General features: G+C 44.7%; 1 protein-coding gene across 5 annotated transcripts in view; it reads right to left on the bottom strand.

Annotated features, from left to right (window-relative positions):
- dennd1b (DENN/MADD domain containing 1B) overlaps positions 1–15,388 on the bottom strand; it is a 93,050-nt gene that overhangs the window by 12,547 nt on the left and 65,115 nt on the right. For 4 of the 5 annotated variants that reach the window (XM_026147432.2, XM_026147433.2, XM_080292138.1 and 1 more), the window contains 6 exons: positions 14,675–14,800; positions 10,972–11,073; positions 3,490–3,580; positions 1,973–2,013; positions 748–783; positions 326–382 (listed from right to left, as the gene is read on the bottom strand). In XM_026147432.2, coding sequence (XP_026003217.1) covers positions 326–382; positions 748–783; positions 1,973–2,013; positions 3,490–3,580; positions 10,972–11,073; positions 14,675–14,800 — 453 coding nt within the window. The remainder of the gene's footprint in view (positions 1–325; positions 383–747; positions 784–1,972; positions 2,014–3,489; positions 3,581–10,971; positions 11,074–14,674; positions 14,801–15,388) is intronic. The other variant, XM_080292137.1, reaches the window with a different exon arrangement.

The raw sequence follows: 15,388 nt of genomic DNA, 5'->3' as shown, positions 1-15,388 counted from the left end.
CATTAGCTTTGAGGAAATCACAGGCTCGCTGATGAAATATGCAGACAATAAAGAGAGAAAGAAGGGGCTGCGGCTCGGATGACATGACAGGCCATAGCCAGAGGGGCGCTGGTTAAAAATGTACAGCCCTGAACAAAGCGCTAAGCAGGCTTCAACAGTCATTAAAAGGCCCCTACGTCAGAATCACACACTCCATGTAAAGCAGCTTTCCTGTCTGTTTCTATGAGGGAGGCATGTATCCATCCGAGGGCCTCCCAACAAAATGATGTGTGCGCGGGTGTGTTTGCACGCCCCCGACAGCGTGCGAAGGTCCGGTGCAGCTCACCCTTGCTTTCAGTATGCCCCTAAAGTCCCGGATACCCTTCTTAGCATGAACCTTGGCCTAGGAGGGAAACACACACACAGTAAGACACAGATTACACACAAAACATGTTGCATTAACATTCTGTTCTGGTTTCATGTAACATCAAGAAATACTTTGATCCCCGTGGCAAAAAAACATGCAGACAAGAGGCGGGATGAGAGAGCCTCGCACATCCAGGCGGGGCACCCCGGCCACCCTACCGTACGCCACATAACAACACGCTCATCTAATATCTACTAGCTGTGAACAATTCTCCTGATTGTTGGCGACTCGTCGGCCAAGTTTGAAAAAGTTCATTTGAAAACCTTTAAAAACATCTTTAAAACCTCTTTTTCTTCCAGGTTTGAATCCTTGTTGTGCACGAATGCAAAGCAACACTTTACCTTTGACACGGCTGTGTTGAAGAGCGCTCCTCCTCTCTGTAACACACGGAAACAGACAGTCAGGGACGGGCGCTTGGGGCAAACGCACAAACATTCAAAAGAACATTTGAATCAATTACTGCTACAGCCGCAGAGATGCGGCTTTATCCACTTTCACTGCAATCAGTCTGGCGACAAATGAGTTCCGGCTCACGTTAAACCACACCGGGCGATCGCACCGATTGATCGGCTCCTATGTCACTCGCCACACGTTGGCCGCAGCACGACTTACAGCGCACACCTTAGCTACAATCTACAAAACAACACAGCTGCTAACAGCGACGCATAAACACCAAACAGTATCAGCGAGCAGCGATAGACGACGTGGTTTTATTTAGAAGCAGCCTAAAACAGCGATAGAAAGGATGGTATGTGATTGATTCGTACTTTGAGTTCTGCACACTGACATTATGGCACCCAGCATCTCTCGCCGCCTTTCTTCTTTGTCTCTCCGATTTGCTGCTTTTTTCCTTTGGCGTCTCAACTCTTTTCTCTCTGCTGGGTCTTTAGTGTAAGCACAAAGCGTCGGCTAAACGGCTAAACAGAGTAAATGGCAGGCAGCGTTTCAGAAGTTGGCAGAGGGAGAGGAGAAGAGGGGCCGAGGTGAAGGCCCCTCTTATAGATCCCCGTCAGTCAGGAAATATGAACTTTAACAAACCTTTGAAGAGCACTCTAGAGGACTAATTCAGCCTTAGCTGACGGCTTTGGGGGGGTGAGTGAGAGAGGGAGAGGCCAAGGTTGTGGTGAGGTGGGGTGGGGGTGGGGGGGGGCTGTGACAGAAATGAGAGAGCGAGACAGACGGATAAGAGAAGAGGAGGAAATGGCCAGAGAGAGATGAAGGCGGGAGAGACGCGTGTTCTCGGCGTGGTTCAGCGGAGTAACGCCCGTGTTTGCTGCCAGATCAACACGTCATGTCGGAGGACGTCTTGTCACGTCAAATCGCTTCCGTCTCCCTCCCCGTCCGTCTCCGCTGTCCTGCTGCACGCGCCGCTTCACACGCACCCAACTGCACTCGAGCTCGATCTGCGCGTTCAGGCGGCGCCTTCATTCCAAAGGCAACGGCGAGGCTTCAAACGCCAAGTCGCGCCTGTCATGCTTTCAATTAAGTATAACTCGGGAATAATATATATAAAAATAAAAGCACTGGGAAAGGTATAGATGTAGATACAGCATGTACGGTAAATACCTTTACGGTGTGCATCCACTGCTGGTAAGACCGAGAATTACCTGACAGGACGTATAAAACAGGACATGTGATTAATCGTTCAGGGTTCAAAAGAAGCCCCATACTGGCTGCTGGAAATGCAGCCACAGTGAAACATCGTTATGTAAAATAATCGACTGTTTTGTTTGTTACTTTGATCATGCAAACAATAAACAGCAACATTTAGCAAAGAGAAAAAAATACTACACAAAATAAAGTTAATATCACATCATGACATTTTCTAGAGACTTTCACTTAATTTCAACATTTTCATGTCTTTATAGTTCAAGAAGATCATATTTTTAACTCTTTTTGAACCGTTTTCTGTTGGACGTTGCTTCAGCTTCACTCCATGCACACAAACACTGAAGCTTTTTCTTGCAGTACGGACCTTCACTTACAAAAACCCCTTCAATTATAACTTCTTTAAGAACAAACATACTCTGAATATTTCCTGGCAGTTCCTTATTTTTTGCTTTGAATAGAATTTGTGCTGTTTGGAATTTCACTAGATCGGCACATTTCAATATTTCAGACTGCAGTAACCTGTAACCTGCAGCGTGGATGATTCAAACTGCGTTTTTTGAAGAGTACAAAGTGAATGTAATGTAGTTTTACAGTTGTGGCCCCAGACCTCTGCACAGTAGCTTAAGTAAGGTGAAACCAGTGAACAGTAGAACATGAAGGGATGTTCTGTCTAATACCTGCTTTGCCTTGTTTAGTGTTGAGTTGAAGAATTTGGGGCCCAAACTGACCCTTGGGGTACATCACAAGCAATGTGCACATAGGGAGCATTTAATTTCACAAACTGCTTCCTGTCAGTTAAATAACTCTGGACTCAATCTAGAGCGACCCCTCTGACACCGTAATGTTCCAGGTTTCTTATTAATATATCCTGATCTATAGAGTCAAATGCCGTCTATGGAGATTTTCTATAGTTCTCAGAATCTCCTATCAGACCACAGTGTGGTCGGGGTCAGAGTTCACACTGAAAAGCTTAAAAGCACGACGGCAGCAACATCTGGATGGCACCGCTTCTTTTCTTTACCGTCTAAAATCTGTGTTGCTGCGATTATATGATCAAATTTGTCCTGCGAGGCTTTGTTTTAACAGGAAACAATAAGCTCTTTGGTTTGCACTCTGCTAGGTTCACACGTGCGTTTTATTATCGGCCCGAGAACAAACAACACTCAGGATGCGTGTGAAACTTTAAACCTGAGAACAGCAAAGAGTAACTGCAAGTCATGACATCAGTGTCACTTATATAATAATCAGTGCATTAACATCGACATGGTTGCAGCTGCGATATCTTACAGCAGGCCTCAAACACTGAGTGAACATAATTTATCAGCATTTCAGTTTTTTTAAAAAGGCTTCTAATTATTTTCAGTTTAGCGGCCTCACCTCGTTCTGTTCGCTGACACTTCCTGTGTGTTGCATTAAAATATGGCAAATAAAAATAACGCAGCTAATTGACAGACAAGTCCAGCAGTACTCACTTCCACAGAAGCCCCCCTCTGTGATCTCTTCTTCAAACACGTCAGTGAAGCCACGGCCTGCGTTCAATTTGGCCAGCCGTCCGTCGATGAACTGCAACCATAAATTTAAACATGCTTATTAAAGAAGGGAGCCGGGGGAGGGGGTGGGGGGATGTGAACACACTCACACAGATACAAACACTCCAGCAGCCACAGAGGGGTGTTATTAATCCTACCTGACGGAAACTACATCCCAAGATTAGTTGGGCTGCAGGTAATAGGGATTTGGTAATGCGGAGCAGGTGAGGGATTAGAGCAGCAGACGACATGCTACACTCTGTCTGAGACACGAGGAAGTTTCATTTCCTCCCTTTGTAACGTGGCGAGCAGAAAAACTCGCACTCGTAAATATGGACTTAACAGCTAGACAGCGACACGTTTCACGAGCGCAGTCGCGCGTAAATATGTTACGCAACCACAAGCGCAACACAAACGTTTGCAAACACAAAGTAAACATTTAAGATGAACAGAATAAACAAACAGCATTCTTTAAAAAGCATGAAAGTAAACGGAGTCGCCCAGACTGAGGCTGCAACTTAAAAAAGCAGAGATGAGACGGGAAACTGAATTATACGTGTAACAGCTACAAAGACATCAAAGGTTTTGTTCCTTAATATTTTGGCCTAACATAAGATTTGTGGTGTGCCAAGCAGTGCAGATTCTTATTAGTTCAATGTTTTATGGCTCCGTGTTTGGGGTTTTTTAGGGGAAAGAAACTACAAATTACATTTCTAAAATATTGAACATGAAGAAAATCATTATAGGAACATTGATGACACACACACACACACACACACACACACACACACACACACACACACACGGTGTTCTGTTAACTTCATCCAACCAAACTGACCACAGGTTGGCGTTAGCTTCTAGTCCCAAAGCTTATTTTATGATCGAACCTCTATTGTGACATCATCGGGTTAAACTTGGCAAGTCTGTGGATGTTAACAAAAAGGAACAAAATACACACACACACACACACACACACACACACGCACGCACGCGCACACACACACACACACACACACACACACACACACACACACACTGCAGTTTTAACAAGTCTGCTAAGAGTCGTTAAAACTGTGTGAAAATGCAGAAAAGACAACTTTGCACAGATTTGATTTTCTTATCTCAAACTTAGATGTTTACATTTTAAACTTGTTGTGTGGAGGTTGGAGGGAAAAGTAACAATGTGCCATTGTGCTTATTTAAATAAATAAATGCATATAATGATATGCAAACATATATATCTGCATCTGCATTTAAAGCAGGAATTTTCACTAATTATTACCATTAATTAGTGATCAACACCTACTACCTTTCAAACAATGTTTAAGGATTTTAATAACATACGAGCACAGAGGCAACATGCTGCCATTTGATTTCCAAGCGGTCCCGTTTCCACCCCTGAAAGTGTGGCCAAAGTATAACAGCAGCAGAGGCTGTTCTTGGGTGCATGTCTTCAGGGACAGCCTGCTAACTAGCGGCCGACACGTCGACCCGCGCCCACGGTCAGAAGAGCTGGAAACTCATCATTAGATCATTTTAATGAGAGGTGAGCGCGCCGCCTCCAACCGGTGCTCTGCTTCATGGCTGGCCCAATTAGCGCAGATAATCAACCCAAATCATCACCCAGCCAGAGCCTCCGCTTACACTCCCCACCCCACCCCCAGCCATATTACCTGCCTCATTGTGGGCCTTAATTAGACATTACTCATCAATGGCAGCCTGTGATCAACACACTCTCGCACATATACAAACCAGCACTTCAAATAAATAAATTAAAAACAAAAAACAGTCATTCTGGTGTTCAAGCGCATGAGCATGTCCATAAACACAAGAACGAAGACACAACAGACCCTTTTCATACCGCCTTAAATAAGGGTGGTGGGGGATGGTTAAGGTTACAGATATAACCAAGGTTCTCTGATTAGCATGTCTCACTCTTGGAACCGCCCATTAAAGGAGCTCGACACCAGGACGGGTGCTGTGCCAACTTATACAACCTGATGGTGGTGGTGGGGGGGAGCTAGCTTCTGCTACTATAAGCCATGACAAATAACTGGCCACCTGATCCAGAACTATCCTGCCATCTGTGGTCTGGCTTTGGGTCCTTGGACTACAGGTTTCTGGGACCTCTGGACAAACAGGGGAGGAGGCAGAGCCCAGGACATCCCCACCTGTGTGCATCACTGGGACTAAAGCAGGCGAGAGCTGAGGCTTCTTTGGAAAGTAGAGTTTCAGTACCTCATCAACACTGTGCTTCTCCTCACCGCTCTCTTTGCATGGAGGTGTTGGGCGAAGAGTAAAGGAGGCCCTTTACTAATAGAATAGGATGCTGCGTTCTCTCCTGAAGATCCAGGACTTACGCCCAAGTAGCCTGTACGACCACTACTGTACGCAGGAAACATGTTATAATACAGCGATCAAGAATAAAGGGAGGACTGTAGACGATGATGTGGCTTCACCATCTGCCTCCATAATCTGGTCTAATAAAACGTTTGAACGTTGTTTGAACTGAGCGACTTCTGCTAGAGATGGCACGATACCACTTTTTTATGCCCGATACCGATATCATGAATTTGGATATCTGCCGATACTGATATGAATCCGATATAATGTGTTTTTTAATCAATAAAACTGTTTTTTTAATATCTTGCTGCTTTTTGTATAAGTTCATACTCAAGTTAAAAAAAACAAAAAAAACACTAAAGCTACTCTGTTACACCTGTATGCAAAAAATACAACAAAATATTTCATAGTTCAGCCAAACTGATCAATCTAATAAACTTAAACCTACACCATCCTCCCTATTCTGGTATTTTAAAGAATAAGCAACCTAATCAATAGGGCTCTAAAACTCCCAGCAAAAAAAATAAAAAAATAAAAATAGGGAACCACCCCCCACGCTCCACCTCATGACGCTTAATCGACGTAATCAACTTTAATTTGATGCAGGTTGGAAAAAAAAGTGCTCAGAAATAAATTATTTTTCAAGAATAATTAAATAGATTCAACATCTTTCTTCTACAGAACTGCACAGATGGAAGAAGTACTATAGCTTACTAGGGTATATTAGACTTAACAGTTACTATATACAGTAATGGACTTCTATACATTTTACATCAGATTAAAACTTTGGGTGTAAGATTCAGATAATTATTTATTAAAAGCTCGACATTTTAAATGAGAATAAGAAAGAAAAGTATGTCTTTGTGCCCCCTTTTCCCTGTTCATGCCCTATCGGCCCCCCTGGCTAAACTTTGCTAGATCCGCCCCTGCACAGTTACAGCCGTCAGCTGCGTAGAAAAAGATCCTGGAGTAGAAAGTAATATTAAATACATTCTAACAACAGCTGATCAAGCTTAAACGTGCTGCTGTTGTTGTTCAGCTGCTGGTTTCCTCTTTCTGGTGCAAAGTGGGCCAAAAACAAACAAGAGAGACGGACTCGCGACAGAAAAGCTGATCAGCTGATCATTGATCAGTTTCATGATTGAAGCAGCAGCAGGAGAGGGAGGGGGAGGCAGTCGCTCCATATATCGGTTGTTAAGCTTAACGTGGGAATGCTTTACAAACATTCAGAGATGAACTTGCACACTTGCTTTACTTCTCTCTGGGATGAGATGTCGGTTTGGTAGCGAAGCTACAAACACACACAGCTGCTCTATCACGTGACCACACTGCTCCGATGTGCTACGGTTATGAGCCGAGTTACGCCATGTCGCAAGTTCTGTGAGGTGCTTCTTTGATGTTTAATAGATCGGATTACATTTTTATTTCTCTCCGATATCCGATCCAGTAATTTACGTCAGTATCGGACCGATACCAATACGTGATATCGGATCGGTCCATCTCTAATTTCTGCAGCCGTCAAACTAACATTTTATAACCTGCATTTGGCTGGTAGGTAAGCCTGTCTGTGCGCGTTCACCTGCCCTGCATGTTAAGATCAAGGATATTTCATGCTCTCGTCCGACCCAGGCGGGCCTCACACACTCGCCCAACTGCACAACACAATTCGCTGGTAAGCTAAGTGAGGAAAAGGAATGAAACAAAGACATTTTCCCAGGCAGCATAAATGGGTCGTTCTTTTGATGTACTGCTTCCCATGACATCATACTGTATTACTACTTGCTAGAACAGCGGTCCCCAACCCCCGGCCCGGTTCCCATCCATGAGTTGTTTGGTACCGGGCAGCGAGAGTTGAGGCTCGGGTGTGAAATTGATGGTTTTCAGGGTTTTTATTGTTATTTTTTTTATTGTTTTTATCGTTAACTCAGTTTTCCTGGGTCTTTTCCCGTTTGCTACGAATAAATCTTTTCTTTGGTACCAGTACTGATTTTATTTTGTTGTATTTATCCACGACACCTTAAAGGCCGGTCCACGGCACAAAAAAGGTTGGCGACCGCTGTGCTAAAGTACCTCTTGGCCTGTTGGTAATTTTTGTTTTTAGTTTAGTTTTGTTGGTAAAGCTGAAGCTAAAGCTAACCTTTGTAAGCAACAGCTTTGCTGCTTTAGGACAAAAGAAGTCGAGTCCCTACTCACATGAGCATCTTTGGCACCAGCACCGTTGTTGGCCTCATGGCGAGGTCACGTAGGATATTTTTAAATAGCGAGACAGTAATGGATTCTTCAAAAGAGGAAACTCTGAGGAAAGAACCACGACGGGACCGAACGAGGGCCAGCTTTAATGAAGCTTTCACGGTTACTCAGAATTCTGATTTCGCCAACATTTGGAAATCGAGTCATTTACTTGTTCAAGACTCAAACAAATGTTGCTGCTGATTTAAAAACAAATCCAAGCCAAACTAAATATGTGAAGACAGACAAGTGAAAGTATGAAGAACAGATGATAGTGCTGCTGCAGCGCTTCGACTCTAAATGTCTCTTTGTTTCCCTCGTGCTCTCTTGGAGTACATATCAAGCATGCTTATAGACATGAAAAAAGGACGCATGCAAATACTAGAAATATGAAAAAGCTGCATTTTGCATTTTTTCCTGTTGCCGCTAAAATAATATTTACTTTCCAGTTTCCTGCAGCAGCTGTGATACACAATAAAGTGTGCTTTCTGCACTGCGAGACTGCGACCGCACACAACGGATTAATTTATTACACACCATTCCTCGACAATCTTGTTCTTATCCGCCAAGACTGATGCATAATAAATCACTGGAGTCCAAGTCCCAGTGAAACAGCACATGGCTTCGTTTTGTCAATAGGAGAAAGAGTTCATTGACTCAGTCTCTGCTGTACGTGTAGGAGCTGAGGATGGTTGATAGGAAGCAGGTTAACGTTGACAGACCCCCCCCCGCATTCTTTTGGATGATTTCTCCCACTTGCTGCTTGGAGCAGAGATGAGCTGGTGGACCGAGCAGAGAGGAAACACTGCAGGAAACTGCGAGTTTGCAAGAAGGTGAAAATGTGACATTTTAGAGGGGGGGGTCTAACTTTTGTGTCTACTTATTTTAGGGTCGGTTCACTTAAGAACCAGAACAACAGTAGGTTTTTAGTAATAGGAGGTAGTCCAGTTGTTATAATAAGGGCATTAAATGCAACTATTAGCCTTAAACGTCATGTGACACTACAGGGTCTTTAGCTCCATAATTATAATGACAAACTCCTGAGTTTGCATGAATAACTCTGATTATTTGACTTGGCTGATTGCAGAACCAAAGAGCTGCTATGCAGTGAATTAAAACACTCCAAAAACACAAAGTACCTGCAGAAAAGCAATTTCCTGCTGAAACGGTAACACCTCAAACTAAGGTAACACCTCAACATTACGCACGTGTGTAATATGGTCTGTCAAGTCCAACAATGTGGTTTAAATTTTACTGCCGGCGTAATGTTGACGGTGTTAAAACCGCCCATTTGGGTTGTTGTGTAGCTTCGTTCCGTTTGAGCGTTGAGACTGTTTGTTTACACCGACAAAGCCTAAAAACGGAAGCTACGATTGGCCCGTGGTTCCCTCTGTCAACGATCCCGCCGGGAATAAAGCACAAAGTGCTCACCTCGGCCGGAGAAAAGGGAAAACAAACAGGAAGCAGAATAATTAAAGAAAGACTCTAATCCCTGCACATCTGTGGATGCTGATCCATTTGTTTAATAAAAGGCAGCAGTCCGAGTTTCTAACGCGCACTTTTGTGTCGTCAGCTGGTGACGTGACGATAAAGATGTATTGCGTTAAAACAAATAATGAGAGTGTCGTCGGGTAAGAATGAGCTGGGAAAATAAAAATCCAACCATCTCCAGGACCACAGAAAACAAATGCGTGCACGTGTGTGGCCACGCCAGTCGAGTTTTGTTTGTGTGTTTCCGAGTGGATGTAGGTCACGGCCAGAGCAGCACTCGAGTGAACCGCTGGCCTCTTTCACTTTAGTAGCGAGAGGAGTGGAGGAGATAAGCTCGCCCCATCTCCTGCGCTGGAGAGGAGGAGGAGATAAGGGCCTGTTTCCCAATGCTACCGCTGAGGCGTGAGCCAGCCGGGAGGATGCTTTGAACCGCTGCTCGCTATCTGCTCTGCCTGGGAAAATTATAAACAGAGTGTCCAGAGAAACAAAAGGTTGATTGAGGGCTGCTGTGCTGCGCTCTCGGGGGTAAATCGCACTAGTATCGTGGGTCAGAGAGCGCAAAGAAAAATCCGAGGGGCGAGAGGAAATTTTCTTCGGTGCCAGAGGTGTCTTTCCACTCGTCTCTGCTAAGTTTAGTATTACTGAAGGGATTTTGGGGGGAAAAACATATTAAGTATACATGAGTGGTTTTTAAGGGAAACCACACATGAATAAAGGATACCTGCTCGCGCTCAGGCACACAAACACACAGCAAGTAAACACACACACCACCCCGGCGGAGTTAACAAAACCTATACGAGGCGGATTTTAGATTTTCTGAGGAGCAAATTAAAATTCTGGTCCCATATTTTGATTTTATAGACACGTGGACATGATATCGTTTTTTCTTTTTTTACACCAGATAAAACCGAGCAGAGAAACATTAAGATGTGCACTAAGAGATATCCACTGTAAACTGTTTCTGGAGGTCAGTAACCTCACATAATCCCAGGCCTCTCGCCTCTACGTTCCTGCAAATCCAGCTGACAATTTGCTGAGCACGAGACGAGCTACCAGGCAACTTTTATCTATAAAAATAAAAACTTTCACCAATGGAAACAAGAAATATGCTCAAAAATAACCTGATAGAAGAGGTTAGATTAACTGACCAAGTAAGCAGTCGCTCAGTGTGTGCATACAACAGCTGATGGTGCTGATCTGAGGACGAGTAACGGCCCTCTTTTATAGAACAGAATGCAAATATAGATAAAGATGTTACATTCTTTCCACTTCAGCACAGAGCACATACACACACGCACACGCACGCACACGCACACACACACACACACACACACACACACACACACACACACAGGTTTGTACCTGTTTGAAGAGCTGCAGGTTGACAGCCATGGACAGGAAGTTCTTCATGGTGCTCGAACGATGGCTCACGAAGCTTTCTTCACAGAACGTGATTGGCTCTCCCTGTTCAGAAAAACATTTTTGCTTAAAAACAACAAAACTCATTTTTGTTTGCACCAATCTGTTTTCGCACCAACGAAGCCGCAGGAAGCAGCACAGACGCGATATCCTGTTTTTTTTACGGCACCAGTTGTTGTTGTTTATGGAAGGATTCGTGTCATGCACATGATGTGTGGCATCGTTACACGCTGCATCTTTTAACCATCGAGTATTTCAGACGATTTCTTCATTAGTGAGCTAAAACCCAAACAGGAAGGAAGGAGGAAGAGTGGAAGTTGGGGAAAAAAACAAAAAAAGGAAAATTAGAAACTGCTCCCCTGGCAATGCATACATGATCTCCCCTGGACCAGATACACGTCCCAGTAAACCCAACAGTGCTCCACACGAACACATTATTGCATTATTACCATTTCTTACATCATGTCTGTCGGCCTGTGAGCTACAGACACGCAGGATGACAACAGAACCACTACAGGCCAATCGCGCGCTGCCCCACGGTCCTTTTCCAGTTCACGTTCTCTCATAATTAACATAATTCACACAGATTTCAACGATGCTCCAAATTCTTCAGAGGTAAAACAATGTGCTTTGTCTGTTCCAGGCTACGAGCACAGCGCGCCACATAAAAACAACTTAACAACGCTGGAGAATAACCCCATTTTCAGGGACTGGCAGAGGATACCAGTGGCCCAAATTACATCACGGGAATACAGTTCCACTTACATCACTAAAAGTTTTACGGCATATTATCTTGTAAGAGTTGAAAGTGACTCGCGGTTTAATCAGCTTCAGACCACACTGCAGCGTGCAAAGCTGGATAGCATACTGAGAAGCTAACGGCTACTAAGGAAAAACAAAAATTCCCGAGTACACAGAGCTCAGTGTTCAAACTCAGAGCTGCCGTGCACGACTACGAGCGCCGCTGCAGGACTCTCCCATCTTTACAGGGACAGTTCACTGATGTGCGTTTGCGGAGGTTGTTCGATTCATCACCACCTGGTTACACGAAAACAAAGCTGGTGAGAAATTTCTACTTGGCTACATTTGCCAGCAGGAAGGTGATGCGCATCTCCTCCGTGGTTGCACCGCGGCTTTGCTTTGGGTTTGCTGTGGTAGAAAGAAAACCGTTCCTGGCTGCTTTACTGGTTTTATTTTTCATGCTGACAGTTGTTCTTTTTTAACTGGCTTGAGAGTGAGCGAGAAGCATTTAGCCCCCTATATTTAATGTAAGGAGGACGCACAGAGAACAGATTTCGCCATAGTGGGGAAGGACGAACGTGTTTTTATCTGCACCGTTACAGGAGGAGCACAACAATCATTTTAGCTATTTTAAGAGACTCATTACACTGAACCACAAAGCTTCCAGGTTACAGAGGAAAAAGTGTAAAGTTTGATGATTGCCTGTTGTTTGTTCACATGGTGAACTTTTCCTGTACAGCAGAACAATAACAAACATCGATTGAAGGACTTGGCGTGATTTTACCACATCACAGGGTTCAATGCATGCCTTTATCCTGTCTTCCTTCTCTCAAACCAACCAATCACAGCAGATGGCCCCGCCCCTCCCTGAGCCTGATTCTGCTGGAGGTTTCTTCCTGTTAAAAGGGAGTTTTTCCTTCCCACTGTCGCCAAAGTGCTGCTCATAGGGGTCATATGATTGTTGTATGTATTATTGTAGGGTCTACCTTACAATATAAAGCACCTTGAGGTGACTGTTGTTGGGATTTGGTGCTGTGTAAATAAAATTGAATTGAATTCCAAAATTGCAAATGCTGAGGATGAGCCAACAGTAAAAACGAGGAAGATTCTTTCAGACAGACGATGATGTGTCGGTCAGGCTTCATGCTTTAATGCGCAGTCTTTATTTAAAATGGAAACATTTTATTGCATGTTCTGGATGCTTCCATCTCATGCTGGCTTATATCTGTGCAGGCACTTTGCATACAAAGCTGCAAATTTTGTGAGCAAACTGTAACTTTCTGAGATTATGCACGGAGAAGGTTTCTGTGTCTAAAATAATCTTTACCACTTTTAAACATGCGATTGCACCTCAACCACACTTATCCACAGCTTCACATCTGGCTGGATGATCTGAACTGCTTACACGTGTCGTTTAGTCAAACCTGAGCGAATAGGACCGACCGCACACCCGCCTACCCAGCCTGGCCTCACCGATGGTGGTAAAAACCGATTTGCTATTTCGGGTTCTTTTGTCAGACACCTGTGTTACTCGGAGCTAGCGAGAAGCACCTGGGGAGCTTTAACGTGAGCCGAAACCGACGATCTGCCCGTATAATCAGCCGATTGCTTTTCGACTCATTATCATTTTCGAGTTTTGTTTCATTTACAACCCAGCGAGACTCTCACCGAGCATCCACACCCCTCCTTCTGTCGAGGCATATGGGTCTGTGAACTACAGAGCGCCTCAGCTCTCTCCGGGAAGATCTTTCCTTCAGAACGACGAGCAGAGCGATATTCCCCAAATTTCGGGACACGGGGTAGAGATCTTCTTTATTAAATCACAAGTGTAGTTTGTGCATGTATGTTAACTCCAAAGCTTTTACACAGATCCTAAAAGTCTAAAAGAAAACAGTGTGTGAACGTGAGCGAACTGAGAAATCGCCGCGCGATGCGCTCGCACGCACAAACACACAGAGTCTCGGCGCCTGTGTCAGAGGGGAGGCAGTTTGTTCGTATACAGCCTGTATACAAAGAAAAGAGAGACAGCATCAATAATGTAGCATCTTGACTCCGGGAGTCCACAAAGTCCAATTAATCTCAAAGCCAGAGGAACAAAGGCTTTGCTATCTGACAAACAGGACATGGTGTAGTTTGCTGTGCTCTGATTCAGACTTGATAAGCAGAAAAGATCTAGAAAAGAAATGTTAGGGGGCTTAGCAAAGGCGAGTTAAACACCAAAGGTGGCTAAAAGAGATCTTCAAAGGGAACGTCCCGACTCTTTTCGGCTCCTCTGACATTTCACCGTCTCAGACAAGCCCACCTTAGCTCCTCGCTCTGACTGAAAACACACCTTTCACTTTGAGTCGAAACAGATTAAATTTGACTCTGTTCAGCCAAACTGAAAATGCTGCTGTGTGCTGCGCATGCTTAGGAGAAAATACACCGGCCTATGTGCATCACTGCATATGAATGTACTGTATATAAACGCACGGTACCGCTCTGTGAGTCGTTTGGACCGGACCGTGAGAGTTGAGCCTCGGGTGTTTTTATCGTTAACTCTTTTTTTTGGTAGCGGTACTGGTTTTATTTTGTTGTATTTATCCGCGCCACCTTAAAGGCCGGTCCGTGAAAATATTGCTGGACATAAACCGGTCCGTGGCGCAAAAAAGGCTGGGGACCGCTGGTTTATAAGGTTGGGAAACCTGCAGTCAGCTGAGCCTGAAGGAGTCACAACGCTTCTCCCAGCATGTGAAAGATTTTGCACATATACACTCGGACACCGTACTCTTCACATTAGCTGTCATGCGTGATTTTTACACCACAAAAGTTAAATAAAAGTGTCGCCCATTGTTTGAGCGAACTCACTCTTTAAGCACATTCAGTGACTTTCAGTGATTAACATGGTGATTAATGACGTCCTTACAGGTTTATATCTGAGAGCGTCTCTGTAGGATCCAAACAGAGCAGCCTGCGCTCTCAGGAAGGCCCTCGCCACACCACTTCCCGTCGCTGTCGACTGCTTCTTCAGCTTGCTCTTCAGCGAGGACACCTGATGGAAAAGAAAATCGGGAGAGAGAGGTGGTGGGGTGCGGGGGAGAGACGGAGGGGTAAAAGTTAAATTATCACCTCTGAAATTGGTGGAAGAAACAGCTAGCCCATTCTGGGTGTGAAGTATCACATTTGCAGGTCATCTCGAAGAAGGGAAAGGAAAGAAAGGGAGAAGCTTCAGCCTTTCCACCGATCTGTTGTGCTGCTGGGAGCACCTGCTGCTTTGCTAATTGAGCGGAGCACGGGGGCGGCGAGGAGGAGGGGACATCGGCGAGGAAATGGAAACTCGCATTCTTGATTTTCCTCTCTCACCCTCTCCATACTGCACTTCACCCCCTCCCTCCCTCCGCCGCCCATCACCTTCTTGCTTTTTTCACCATCTCTCCCTCCTGCTTTCCCCTCCCCTCTTGGCTCTGCTGGACTCCCTCTAGAAGAGGATTCTTGACATAAAGCGTCTTTAATTATTTTCCCCTCTCCTGGCTCTGTCTCCAGGACTCCAGGCGAGAGTGGAGGAGCAGCAGGCCCGAGCTTGTTTTAGGATGACAAAAGATTCACCCTGGCCACCGGGCCCTGGGGAGTCTGGGAAGGA

Source organism: Astatotilapia calliptera, chromosome 17, assembly GCF_964374335.1.
Source record: "Astatotilapia calliptera chromosome 17, fAstCal68.1, whole genome shotgun sequence".
NCBI lineage: Eukaryota > Metazoa > Chordata > Actinopteri > Cichliformes > Cichlidae > Astatotilapia > Astatotilapia calliptera.
Note: the sequence above shows the minus strand (reverse complement) of the source record. Positions and strands in the feature narration are given on the sequence as shown.